General features: G+C 40.4%; 1 protein-coding gene and 1 pseudogene across 1 annotated transcript in view; one reads left to right on the top strand and one right to left on the bottom strand.

Moving 5' to 3' along the window:
- The window catches only part of THEGL (theg spermatid protein like), an 80,585-nt gene extending 78,619 nt beyond the window's left edge, over positions 1–1,966 (top strand). Inside the window, exon 10 of the mRNA XM_049885302.1 lies at positions 1,852–1,966. Within this exon, the coding sequence (XP_049741259.1) occupies positions 1,852–1,966 (115 nt within the window). The remainder of the gene's footprint in view (positions 1–1,851) is intronic.
- A 2,571-nt stretch (positions 1,967–4,537) lies between these two features.
- Positions 4,538–4,781, bottom strand: LOC126076745 (40S ribosomal protein S27-like; annotated as a pseudogene).
- Positions 4,782–14,745: the final 9,964 nt, after the last annotated feature.

Genomic DNA, 14,745 nt, shown 5'->3' with positions numbered 1-14,745 from the left:
TTTTCGTACCACGAATGTAAAGCTACAATTAAAGGTTTAATGGACTTGGTATTGAAACTAGATCTATGAGACTACACTAAACAAAAGGCACAATGGGCAAATCCCACCTTCATTATTAACTGTGTGGTAAGGATTTTTTTTTTTTTTTTAAGGATCAGCGTAAATACAATCACCAAAATGTGGGAATGGATCCAGTCCTCATCTCCGCACTTCTCTATCCTCATCTCCAGCCATCACATGATACACTTTCTCTCCGACCCTAGCCACCCAAAGCTGGGTCAGAGATCACATGTTAGAACGACATCATCTTTCAGACTTATAAATAGGCAGATGCCAGCCCCTGCTGGCTCTCACTACCCCTGTGGGTTTATTAATTCACTGTAGCAACTTATAGAATCTCATGAAGAGTATACCATACTTACAACTACAACTTACAACTTTATTACAACCAAAAGGGATACAAATGAAGAGATGCATAGGGAGAGTTCTGGGAAGGGTTACAGCATGGAGCTCCCATGTCCCAAAGAGGAGCACACTACCCTCTCTTGTGCATGGTCACCAACCAGGAAGCTCATCTGAGTCTTAGAACTCAGGGATTTTACTGGCCTCATCACATGACCATAATAGATTACATCATGGTTAGTCAACACTGTGCCTTCAGGTGTTTTCTCTTGGTTTGGTCATCTCCCACTCAATAGCCTAAAGTGTTGGTGTGGTGCAAAAGAACCCAGAACAAAGGCCATTGCTTTTTGTGAGGTGATTCTACACCTCACTCTAGAGACAGCTCTGTACTTATGGATTTGGAATTGTTTCTAACATACATTGTTAAGTAAAACAAGTTGCAGAACACAGTACATAATGTGTTGCAGTTTATGTAAGAAAAAAACACATATGCACCATATATACGTTTACATATGCCTAAAACATCTCAGAAGAATAAAGAAGAAACTAGTAACAATGGTTGCCTTTGGTGGCCTAGGGAACTGAGATGGGAGGAAGATTATTTTTCACTAAATAGGCTTTTGTATTTTTTCAATAGTTTTTCATCATGGAAATATATGACCTAATTCAAATAAATAAGAAAATAAGCAAATACATCTAACAAAGAAGAAATTGCTTCTAATTCCTGTTTGCTTTTGGAGGGACCTCAATTTGTTTTGTTACACTTGATCCCTCTGCTTAAGCATCATCAGGAGAAACTAACAGAGGCTGAAAAATTTGCAAACGTCTTGAGCTCAGGGAAAAGGAAAGATGTTAGTTCTTATAGAATAAAAGATCTAAAAATTCTTATAACGTGTTTATCCTTAAAAAAATAAAGTTTAGCATCAAATGAAATGAAACTCATTCTCTGTTCAGCGAAAAACGGAAGGGAAGAATAAGATTAAGTGCTCAAGACCTTATCCCTGTGGTGAATTTATTATGTGTGATAAGGTGCTAAGGGTGGTGAACTTAAAAACCTGAATTCTTCAAGTCCTCCAGATGACTATCTGGCTTGTTTTAACATTGCCAGATTATTGAGAAGTTTCCAGAACTCACTTTCTGTTGAAATAGCACTGACTGACTTTGGAATCTAATAAATATGCAAATTTGGATTTGACCGTAAACCATTCTTACAACCTCTCTGATCCTTCATTTCCTTGTCTGTATAGTAGGGGTCATGATACCTATTTCATAAGGTGCTTATGAAAATCAAAGTGGAATAATATCATAGAGCCTAACACATGGGGTCGCCATGAGTTGAAATCAAGTTGTTGGCAGCTAACAAAAACAACATATAGTGGATGCTTGAGAAATGTTAGTTTCCTTTTCTGTTACCTTACTTCTGAATTTCTTCCCCTCCCCCCCCTTCAGGACTCCTGTGCGTATTGTATATTACGATCCAGAGGTCTTTAAAGTCAAGCCGGCTGCTATGAAGGCACAATGTTCTCCGAGGATCCGGGAGTTGGCAGAACCTCTTAAGCGTTAAACGAAGAAAACCACACCTTTCACCCTAGTTATGTATCTAGAACACATAGTAGGTGACTTAGTTTCCTTCTCTGGTACTGTCATTTTCACCCCCACAAAAAAAAAATCAAATAAACATAAGGCCTCCAAGGAAAACCACTGTAACCATCATATTGCAATTGCTGCTGTTACCTGTAAACATTCCTTTAGCAGGTTTTGGAACTCTATCAAGCAATAAAAGAAAATGATAGCCTGCCTTATTATCCTTACTGTCTCCTCACAAGCATCTTGGCCGTCTCACTGCTTGGGCTGACCCGAAGAAAGACTCCTCCTTATAACTGCAGGGTTTGCTTTTCATTTCCTGGTGAGTTCCATGTTCCCCAGTCCCTTCCTGGGAATGAGATCATTCTTTCTGTTACTTTGCCAACCACTCTTCCTTTCCTAGAAATAACACTGAAATGGTGAAGCCTTTTTGGATAAATTGAAATGCTCTTTATAATCTGTGGATGATATTTAGGAAACAGGCTACTTAAATGGTCACATCTCTGTTCCTTCACTTATGCTCAGTGCGGCTTACCATGAATGACCGAAAGAGCAAGACGTTTGGTAAGCGTTATGATTCTCTGTCAAATTACATCTGCCCAGAGTTTCTGTTGTATTTTATTTGTTTATTTACTCTCTCCTTGGATCTATGTTTTACAAATTTAACTAATTGTGATGGTTAATTTTATGTATCAACTTGGCTAGGCCATGGTGCCCAGTGGTTTTGCCAAACACTAGACTAGTTGCCGTTCCATAATGTAATCTAATCACCTTCTATAATGTAATTAATGTAATGTAATTGATAAATCAATTGAAAGGGGAGTTCCTTAGGATGTGGGCTACCTTCAGACTGTAAGTAGAAATTTCAGCAGAACTTGCTGTCTTTCAACTGTGCATTCTTCCTGTTGCCTGACCTACAGATCTTGTGATGCAAACCTGCAGAATTCTCCAGTCTGTTGCCTGACTGACAGATTTTGGGTTTGCCAATCCCCCACAATCCTGTGAGCCAGCAGGAGTCTCCAGCCTGCTGCCCGACTTATGAATTTTGGACTTTCTAGCCCCCTGCCATATGTATAAAAACCAAACCCATTGCTGTTGAGTTGATTCTGACTCACAGCAACCCTATAGGACAGAGTAGAACTGCCTCATAGAGTTTCCATGGACTGCCTGGTGGATTCAAACTGCCAACCTTTTGGTTAGCAGCCATAGCTCTTAATCACTATGCCACCAGGGTTTTCACGTATATATACATGTATACTGCAGAGGCGTTTGACTGTGTGGATCATAACAAATTATAGATAACATTGTGAAGAATGGGAATTCCAGAACACTTGGTTGTACTCATGAGGAACCTGTACATAGATCAAGAGGCAGTCGTCCAGACAGAACGAGGGGATATGGTGTGGTTTAAAGTCAGGAAAGGTGTAAGTCAGGGTAGTATCCTTTCACCATACCTATTCAATCTGTATGCTGAGCAAATAGTTTGAGAAACTGGACTATATAAGGAAGAATGGGACATCAGGACTGGAGGAAGACTTATTAACAACTTGAAATATGCAGATGACACAACCTTGCTTGCTGAAAGTGAAGAGGACTTAAAGCACTTACTGGTGAAGATCAAAAACCACAGCCTTCAGTATGGATTACACCTCAGCATAAAGAAAATAACAGCCCTCACAACTGGGCCAATAAGCAACATCATGGTAAACGGAGAAAAGATTGAAGTTGTCAAGGACTTCATTTTACTTGGATCCACAATCAACACCCATGGAAGCAACAGTCAAGAAATCAAAAGATGTATTGCATTGGGCAAATCTGCTGTAAAGGACCTCTTTAAAGTGTTGAAAAGCAAGGATATCACCTTGAAGACTAAGGTGTGCCTGACCCAAGCCATGGTATTTTCATAGCATGTGAAAGCTGGGCAATACATAAGGAAGACTGAAGAAGAATTGACACCTTTGAATTGTGGTGTTGGTCAAGAATATTGAACTATGGACTGCCAAAAGAAGGAACAAATCTGTCTTGGAAGAAGTACAACCAGAGTGCTCCTTAGAAGCAAGGATGGCGAGACTGTGTCTCACATACATTGGACATGTTGTCAGGAGGGATCAGTCCCTGGAGAAGGACATCATGCTTGGTAAAGTAGAGGGTCAGCAGAAAAGAGGAAGACCCTCAACAAGATGGATTGACTCAGTGGCTGCAACAATGGGCTCAAGCATAACAAGGATTGTGAGGATGGCGCAGGACCGGGCAGTGTTTCGTTCTGTTGTACATCGGTTCGCTAACAACAACAACATATATATATGTCTCACTGGTTCTGTTTCTCTAGTGAACCCTGACTACTAACTTTTATGGGGCATATCAGATTTACATGAAAATGAGCTTATTTGAAAACCAGTTTTACAGATGAATGAGTTCTATTTTTAAGGTCTTTGGTTAAGGAGAAAACCAGTATGATGGAGAGCCAGTAGCATATAGTAACTTAAAAAAAAAATTGTATCCAAAATGTGTTTATTGGAATGGTTTCCCACTCATCTTGATTCAAGGTGCATTAGTGCTGCTTCTGTCTGAAGGTGCATCCTTCTGGAAGCTTTGCTGTCAGCAGTCAGAGGATTGTGGAGCAAGCAACACACAAAACTACTGTTTGTGCTAAAGACTGGGGTGATTTTTTAGCATTTGGATATTTCACATCCATGAAGTAAGAATTGGGGCTCTGCACCAAATGCATCTTCTCACTTCCTCTTCTCTCCTGGGGAGGAATGAAGGAGATCCTTTGTAAAAGGACATGTTCTCATGAGGAGGTCTTCGCCACCGAACCCACATAGTAGCTTTGAACTTGAGTTTTCGAATCAAACAGACCTGGTTTTGTAACACCTATAGATCTTTTACTAGGTATGAGATCTTGAACAAATGCCCTCTCTACCTCAGTTTCCTCATGTGTAAAGTGGATTTTTATACATTGTTGTAAAGATAAAATGAGAAAACATATGTGATAAAGTATGAATCAGAAAAAAATGTTTGAACATTTTAGCTGATCTTGCCTTCTAAGGGGGCAGTGTAGAATTCTTATCGGTGGGAAAATAAGTATCCTTATGGCTTAATTTATGCATCAAAATGAATGTCTACTGAGCGTCTTTGCTTTGCTGGGTGCTGTGCTAGGCATTGGAGATGCCATAGAGAGCCAAACAGACAAGGGCTCTGCTCTCATGGACTGTTTAGCTTATTGGACGAGGTGGAAACAATTCAAACTGTCACAAATAAATGTAAAATTACCACAGTGGCAAGTGCTATGAAGAACAGAATAGAGAATTTTGACTCTGTTGGGAAGTGAGCGAAGGTGTATTGGTTTCCTAGGACTGCTGTAACAAATAACCACAAACTGGGTGGCTTAAAACAGTAGAAATTTATTCTTTCACAGTTCTAAAGGGTAGAAGTCCAAAATCAAGGTGTCAGCAGGGCCATCCTCCCTCCTAAGCCTCTAGGGAAGTATCCTTCCTTGCCTCTTTTTAGCTTTTGGTGGTTGCCAGCAATCTTTGGCATTCTTAGCTTACAGCTGCATCAGTCCAATCTCTGCCTCCATTGTCTCATGGCATTCTTTCCTGTATGTCTGTATCCAAATTTCCCTCTTCATATAAAGACACCAGCCACTGTATTAAGGCCTGCAGTGCAATGAATTGCTTTTATATGGCCTTTCTAGCCATGGTCTTGTAACTTCCATTAAATGACTAGTTGGGACTATGCAAATAAGGTATGTGGAACCCTTGCTGGGCTTGGACACCCCGCTAACACAAATAAGGTGCATGGAACCCTTGTACGGGATTGGTTAGGTTATGATCTTGCTGGGAGTAGAGGACATGCTTTGAAATTGATGAGAAGCTTGCTGTATAACCAACTTCCCTGACAGAGGTTTTAGAGAGACACGGGGAGAAAGAAGAAGGAACCGTAATACTGAAGACAGTAAGAGATGGTGTGGCAGTGGAAGAGTGATAGCAGCGCGAGATAGTAGTAACCGGGAGACCGGAGCACGAGGCCGGAGCACGAGGTGGCTGCGGTGAGGCTTGCCTACCCACAGAGCTAAGAGCTGTAACACTTGCTCGAGCAGGGCCTGGTGGCAGCAGGAGAGGAGAAGCTGTCCTGATTGAAGAACTGTATCCTGAGTTGTTCCTGTTACTTCCTAGTTGATCCTGACCCCTAGTTGTACCCTGTTACTTCCCTAATAAACCCCATAATTTTAAGTATGGTTCGTGAGTTATGTGAGACATTGCAGCAAATTACCAGACCCTAAGACGAGAGGAAGAGTACTAGAGGAGGAGGAGCAGTTGGTGTTACAGGTGATGGAGTGGTACAGTGGTTTGGAGAAGTTGGACATTTGGGATATATTTAACCTCTGCCTCATAGGAACTAGCTTTCTGCTGATGCTTATAAAATGAATTATTCATTTAGGGCCCATCCTAATCCAGCATGACCATACCTTAACTTGATTACATACAAAGACTCTATTTCCAAACAAGATCACATTCCCAAGTACCGGGGAGGGGTTAGGACTTCCACATACCTTTCTTTGAGGCACAGCTCAACCTGAAGGCTTCCCTAACCAAGGGACGATTAAGCTGGGACCTGAATATAGAGTGAGATTAACTACCCAAATAAGGAAGAGAGGAAAGCATTCCAGGTAGTGGAAAACACTTGTGTTTAGTGAATATTTGTTGATTTTTTGACCATCCTGCATCTATTCCTCCTGCTCTTGGTAAGGACTCCCCAATTTCATTTTGGGGAATTACTTCATCCTTGTGGTTTAAAGCTTTATTGGAACTTTTATTCAAGGCCTTCTGGCCAAGGAATGGGTTTGTAACCCAAGCCAGCCAGGGCTATTTAATTGCCCTCTGGGACTTGGGGTTTTAAGCAGAGTGATGCAGCAGGTAGGGGAGCACTGGAGCTAATATGTCCCATCATAGCTGCCTGACAAGACTTCATTTTTCTCCTACTACCTGTATCCCTGAAGCTGCGCTGGCTGCTACTCTGATCCCTCTGCTATTCCTTTGATTCTGGAGCTGCCCATAGCCTTCCAATAAAGCCACTGTGGCAGGTGGGAGGTTGAGCCAGGAACTGCAAGAGGGGCCAGTTTCGCTCATGCAGAAAAAAAGAAGAGGCTGAGGATGGGAGCCAGATCAGGCAGGGCATTGGAGGTCATGCTGAAGATTTAGTCTTCATCCTGTGGGAAGCCACCGAAGTAATTTAAGAATAGAGAGGATGTTTTTGAAAAAAAAAAAAAAATTACTCTGCAAATAGATTAAGGAGGGGCCAGTGGAGGTAGATAGACCAAGTTAGGAGGTGATCTAGTAGATTAGATGAAAGAAGAAAATTGTTTGGTGCTATGGTGATGGAGATGGAAAGAAGTGACAGACTCGAGGGATATTGAGGGGTAGATTTATAGGATTTGATGATGGATTGGCTATGGGGGTGGGGAGGGAAGTGTTAAAGATGATTTCTGAGTTTTTGGCTTATGCAACAGGATAGTGAGAGACAGAATATACAAACTGACAATAACCAGACAATCTCTAAAAATAGAACTCTGACCCACAACTTCTGCAGCAACCAGCCTAGAAGCCAAACCATAACCTCTGCAGCAATCGGCCTAGAACAGTCAGGACTTGGCCAGTGACTACCAGCTTCTCTATTTTTTGCCCTTACTTCCAACACAAAACCAACCGGGAGAAAATCAAATATGCTACCCAAATCAAACATATAAAATGCCCTACTTCTACTTAGCCTGCCTCTAGCTTCCCCATGCCAACTACCTCCAATCTGAAACCTCTTTTTATCACTATAAAACTTTCCCTCTTCCCATAGCTGCCTTTGAGTCTCTGCCATATTTGAGTGATGGTATCTGACTCCCTTGCTATAGCAAGTTTTGAATAAATAACCTGTTTTCATTTTGGTAGTCTTCACTTATTTCCACAGTAGTGAGCCCTTCACTGATGTAGGGAATACTGAAAGAGGACCAGAAGGGGAGAATGGAGAAGCATGTGTTCAGATTTGGACATTTGGATTAGAGGATGCCTTTGAGATATGTAAAAGAAGACATCAGGTACACATTATGTACACATTACACAGTATGACTTTCATGGGGCCTAGGCACTTTTGCCTTTCAGGGTCCTTTCCTCCATAACAACAACAACTATATATACATATTATCAAGGTTGTTTTTGGATGCTGTCAAGTCAATTTTGACTCAGGCGACCCCATGTGACAAAGTAGAACTGCCCATAGGGTTTTTTAGGCTGTAATCTTTACAAGAGCAGATCTCCGGGTCTTGTTCCCTCCAGAGTTGCTGCATGGGTTTGAACTGCCAACCTTTGGGTTGGCAGCCAAGTGCCAGGGTTCCTGATAATAGGTATAAATAATATGTATTAAAATTATGTTTTATAACTTCATTTGGTATAAAGAACACATTAATATTATATAATTAAATTGTTTTCTTTTACCTGAAAGTTTATTTTAAAAGAAATGAAACTTTTTTTGTGTGAGCCCTTGAAAATATTGTAGACCCTAGGCACTGAGGAAAAGTCAACCCTGGTCATGTAGACAGTTATTATATGGTTTGTACCTCAGAAGGAGCCCCTGCATATTGCAGTTAACATGCTTGGCTGCTAACCAAAGGATTGGTGGTTCAAGTCTACCCAGATGCACCTTGTAAGAAAGGTCTGGTGATCTACTTCTGAAAAATCAGCCATTGAAAACTCTATGGAGCAAGTTCTGTTCTCACACACACAAGGTTGCCAGACGTTGGAATCAACTCAGTAGCAACTGGTACCCCAGGAACGAGATCTGAGATCTGTTGGAGATGCAAATGTGTGAGACTTCTCTGTTATGTGGTGATTAAAGCCTGTGGATGAGAGAGGAAGGAATTGTTATTAATTATATTTAGGAGTGCTCTTGGTATTCTGGTTATGTTTTTAAAAACAGTTCTTTTAGATACGCCTACGGAAAGATTTGTGGATGAAATGGTATCTGGGGTTTGGTTCACAATAATCTGGACAGGGGAGTGGATGAAGGTATAGACGAAACAAGATTGGCTGTGAGTTAGTGATAGTTGAAACTAAGTGATGGGATCATAAAGGTTCCTTATAATATTCTGTCTTCTAATATGTACGTTTGAAGTTTTACATAATTAAGTTAAAATAAGAATGGAGAGGAATAGGGGCTAGTGAGGATCAAAAACAGTTACAAATATGAGCAGAGACTTAGGGGCCTGAGCAATGCACAACCCCAATACTGTGCACCTTCACTCAGGTCTATTCACAAATGTTTGGTGTAAATGCTGTTTCAGGGGAAAATTGAGGGACAGTGTCTGTATCCCATGGCAGGTGATGGTGTAGAAGAGAAATAACATACATAGGATTGTGATGTATTTATAATTTGACTGAAGTAAGATCTTGGAGTCACAAGCCACTAAGAAAAGATCAAATAAGGTAAACTTGTGCCCCCCACCTCAAATCCAGAGAGATTAGAGGGACTCAAGACTTTTACCACATTTATTTGGGATTGAGTGTCAAATCAATTTTAACTGAATCTTCAAAGGTCAGGATGCCTCAGTTGGCCTCTGGGTTGCAAGGGCTTAACACACAATAAGTCCCCAATAAATGGTAGCCATATGAAAAATGAGAGTCCCTGGGCAGTGCAGACAGTTAAAAGTTGGAGGTTTGAATTTACCCAGAGGTGCCTCAGAAGAAAGGCCTGGTGATCTACTTCCAAAAATCAGCCATTAAAAACACTATGGAGGCTAGTCTGAGATCAGAATGGCCGACTTCAGACCGTGATCTTCACTCTGGGAGGGGGAGCCAAGATGGCGGAGTAGACAGACGCTTCAATCGAGCCCTCTTTACAACAAAAGCCTGAAAAAACAAGCGAAATGAGTATATTTGTGACAAGCTGGGAGCCCTGAGCATCAAAGGCAAGCTCAGACAATGAACTGAGGGGCAGGGGGAGGAAGAGGCCGTTCAGAAGTGGAGAGGAGTTACCGGATCTGAATCGCAGGGAGCCCTCAGGCACCAATCCCGGAGCGGCGGCTACTGCAGCGGGCTGGTACTAGCATTGGGCTGCAGTTTCCTCAGGGAGAAGCAGCCAGCTACACAGCCCACTCACACCTCTCTGAGGAGAACAGCGCTCTCGGCAAAAGGTAAGTACTTGCGTGTATTTTACCGCGCCCCCCCCCCCCACCAGGCTGGCTTCAGCGGCTGAATCCCTGGGCCTGAGAATAGACCCTGGTGAGCACCTAGAGCCATCCTCCCGGCCTTGGGGAAGGAAAAAATTTGCAGTTGGGGGAAAAGATAATTTGCTAGCTCCATTAACCGGGGGAGCTCAGGACAGAAGCGGCTCCTGTCCAGGCGTAAACCGTCCATGGACCTTGAGCACCTTTCCCTTCTGCATGGACCTGTGTGGACCTATTTCAGGAGACTAGGCCCTTGTTGGCAGACTCCAACCATTTCAGCTGTGTGGTGGAGAGGTGGGTGTTTGATGTTTGACATTGCTTTGCCTATTAAACAAGGTCCTCACCTACCCACATCAGGGACCTAAGGACTGGTGGCTCTACTCAGGTCACCCAGCCACCCGTGATAGGGGTCCAAAGATAACTGGTACCTCCCAGTCCTTACAACCAAAAACTTTGGGTGCCCATGGTCCCTCTGCCGAACCCACCCACCAGCACGCTCTAAGAAACAGATGCATTTTCCTCAGAGATACTTGGGGGTCGGTTCTTGGCCCCCTGCCTTGTTCAGAGTGTGACCCTCTGCTGCAGTCAGATACCGGTATATACGCCAATCACCCCTGCCCCTCTAAGACTGTAGGACAGACCTGTACCACACACTTGATATCAGCTACCTGGAAACCTGAGCTGAATTCATACAAGAAAACTGAATGGACTCTTAGACTGATATACCTGATAATAGCTCTAGCCAGCTGGGGACAGGACACAAGAGCTCCAAAGGTGAAAATAATCAAGCTAGCTCACTCAAGCAACCCATAGGGGTATACCAAAACAAAGCAAAGCAAGCAGCTACGACACAGTAAGCAAGCATAAACTAATACAATAACTTATAGATGACTTGGAGACAACAGTCAATATCAAGTCATATAAAGAAACAGACCATGATCACCTCAACAGGGTCTCAAAACAAAGAATCCAAGGATCTTCTAGATGAAAGTACATTCCTGGAATTACCAGATGCAAAATACAGTTTAATATACACAACTCTTCAAGACATCAGGAAGGAAATGAAGCAATACGCAGAACAAGCCAAGGAACACACAGATAAAGCAACTGAAGAACTCAGAAAGATTATTCAGGAACATAATGAAAAGTTTAATAAGCTGGAAAAATGCATAGACAGGCAGCAATCAGAAATTCAGAAGATTAACAATAAAATTACAGAATTAGCTCAATAGAAAGTCAGAGGAACAGAGTTGAGCAAGTAGAAGCTAGAATTTCTGAACTCGAAGATAAATCACTTGGCACTAATATATTTGAAGAAAAATCAGAGAAAAGAATTTTAAAAATGAAGAAAACTTAAGAATCATGTGAGACTCTATCAAGAGAAATAACCTGTGAGTGACTGGAGTACCAGAACAGGGAGGGATAACAGAAAATACAGAGAAAATTGTTGAAGATTTGTTGGCAGAAGACTTCCCTGATACTGTGAAAGATGAGACGATATCTATCCAAGATGCTTATTGAACTCCACATAAGGTAGATCTTAAAAGAAAGTCACCAAGACATGTTATAATCAAGCTTGTCAAAACCAAAGATAAAGAGAGAATTATAAGAGCAGTGAGGGATAAACAAAAAGTCACCTACAAAGGAGAGCCAATAAGAATAAGCTCGGTCTACTCAAAAAAAAAAATTTTAATTTTTTTTTTTTTTTTTTACTCAGCAGAAACCATGCAGGCAAGAAGGCAATGGGATGACATATTTAAAAAATTGAAGGAAAAAAATTGCCTGCCAAGAATCATATATCCATCAAAACTGTCTCTTAAATATAAAGGTGAAATTAAGACATTTCCAGATAAACACAAGTTTAGGGAATTTGTAAAAACCAAACCAAAACTACAAGAAATATTAAATATTAGAAAATCAATAATATCAGGTATCAACCCAAGACTAGAACACTGGGCAGAGCAACCAGAAGTCAACCCAGACAGGGAAATCCAAAAAAACAGAGCAAGATTTAAAAAAAAAAAAAAAAAACGCCCAACACAGGGTAACGGTGATGTTATTATATAAAAAAAGACAACATTAAAATAATAAAGAGGGACTAAGAAATGTAATCATACACCTTCCATATGGAGAGGAAGATATGGTGATACAAAGAAATGAAAGTTGGGTTTAAATTTAGAAAAATAGGGGTAGATAATAAGGTAATCACAAAGGAGACAAACTATCCTACTCATCAAAATAAAACACAAGGGAAAAATACAGACTCAGCAGAAACAAAATCAATGACAATAAATATGAGGAAAGGACAATATATAAAGAAAATCTACTCAGCACATAAAATCAAGTGGGAAAAAGAAACTGTCAACACACAAAAAAAGACATCAAAACGATAGCACTAAATTCATACCTAGCCATAATTACCCTGAATGTAAATGGACTAAATGCACCAATAAAGAGACAGAGAGTGGCAGAATGGATTAAAAAACAAGATCCGTCTATATGCTGCCTACAAGAGACAAACCTTAGACTTAGAGACACAAACAAACTAAAACTCAAAGGATGGAAAAAAAATATATCAAGCAAACAACAATCAAAAAAGAGCAGGAGTGGCAATATTAATTTCTGACAAAATAGACTTTAAAGTTAAATCCACCAGAAAGGATAAGGAAGGACACTATATAATGATTAAAGGGACAATACACCAAGAAGATATAACCACATTAAATATTTATGCACCCAATGACATGGCTGCAAGATACATAAAACAAACTCTATTAGCATTAAAAAGTGAGATAGACAGCTCCACAATAATAGTAGGAGGCTTCAACACACCACTTTCAGTGAAGGACAGGACATCCAGAAAGAAGCTCAATAAAGACATGGGAGATCTAAATGCCATAATCAACCAACTTGACCTTGTAGACATATACAGAACACTCCAACCAAAAGCAACCAAGTATACTTTCTTTTCTAGTGCACATGGAACATTCTCTAGAATAGACCACATATTAGGTCATGAAGCAAGCCTTAGCAAAATCCAAAACAGTGAAATATTACAAAGCATTTTCTCTGACCATAAGACCATAAAAGTGGAAATCAATAACAGAAAAAGCAGGGAAAAGAAGTCAAGCACTTGGAAACTGAACAATACCCTGCTCGAAAAAGACTGGATTGTAGAAGACATTAAGGATGGAATAAAGAAATTCAGAGAATCCAATGAGAGTGAAAACACTCCCTATCAGAACCTTTGGGACACAGCAAAAGCGGTGCTCAGAGGTCAATTTATATCAATAAATGCACACATCCAAAAAGAAGAAAGGGCCAAAATCAAAGAATTATCCCTACAAAGTGAACAAATAGAAAGAGAGCAATAAAAGAAACCCATAGGCACCGGAAGAAAACAAATAATAAAAATTAGAGCTGAACTAAATGAAATAGAAAACAGAAAAACAACTGAAAGAATTAACAAGACCAAAAGATGTTTTTTTAAAAAATCAACAAAATTGATAAACCACTGGCCAAGCTGACAAAAGAAAAACAGGAGAGGAAGCAAATAACCCGAATAAGAAATGAGATGGGCGATATTACAACAGACCCAACTGAAATTAAAAGAATCATATCAAATTACTATGAAAAACTATACTCAAACAAATTTTGAAAACCTAGAAGAAATGGATGAATTCCTAGAAACACACTAGCTACCTAAACTAACACAAACAGAGGTAGAACAACTAAGTAGACCGTAACAAAAGAAGAGATTGAAAAGGTAATCAAAAAACTCCCAGCAAAAAAAAAAAGCCCTGGCCCAGACGGCTTCACTGCAGAGTTCTAGCAAACTTTCAGAGAAGAGTTAACACCACTACTACTGAAGGTATTTCAGAGCATAGAAAAGGATGGAATACTACCAGACTCATTCTATGAAGCCACCATATCCCTCATACCAAAACCAGGTACAAAACCGGGTAAAGACACCACAAGAAAAGAAAATTATAGACCTATATCCCTCATGAATGTAGATGCAAAAATCCTCAACAAAATTCTAGCCAATAGAATTCAACAACATATCAAAAAAATAATTCACCTTGACCAAGTGGGATTCATACCAGGTATGCAGGGATGGTTCAACATTAGAAAAATAGTTAATGTAATCCACCACATAAATAAAACAAAAAACAAGAATCAGATGATTTTATCAATTGATGCAGAAAAGGCATTTGACAAAGTTCAACACTCATTCGTGATTAAAACTCTCAGCAAAATAGGAATGGAAGGAAAATTCCTCAGCATAATAAAGGGCATTTATACAAAGCCAACAGCCAACATCACCCTAAACGGAGAGAGTCTGAAAATATTCCCGTTGAGACGGAACCAGACAAGGATGCCCTTTATCACCACTCTTATTCAACATTGTGCTGGAAGTCCTAGCCAGAGCGATTAGGCTAGATAAAGAAATAAAGGGCATCCAGACTGGTGAGGAAGAAGTAAAAGTATCTCTATTTGCAGATGACATGATCTTATACACAGAAAACCCTAAGGAATCCTCCAGA

Source organism: Elephas maximus, chromosome 5, assembly GCF_024166365.1.
Source record: "Elephas maximus indicus isolate mEleMax1 chromosome 5, mEleMax1 primary haplotype, whole genome shotgun sequence".
NCBI lineage: Eukaryota > Metazoa > Chordata > Mammalia > Proboscidea > Elephantidae > Elephas > Elephas maximus.
The sequence above is the reverse complement of the archived record's forward strand: the minus strand, read 5'-3'. Positions and strand labels throughout refer to the sequence as shown.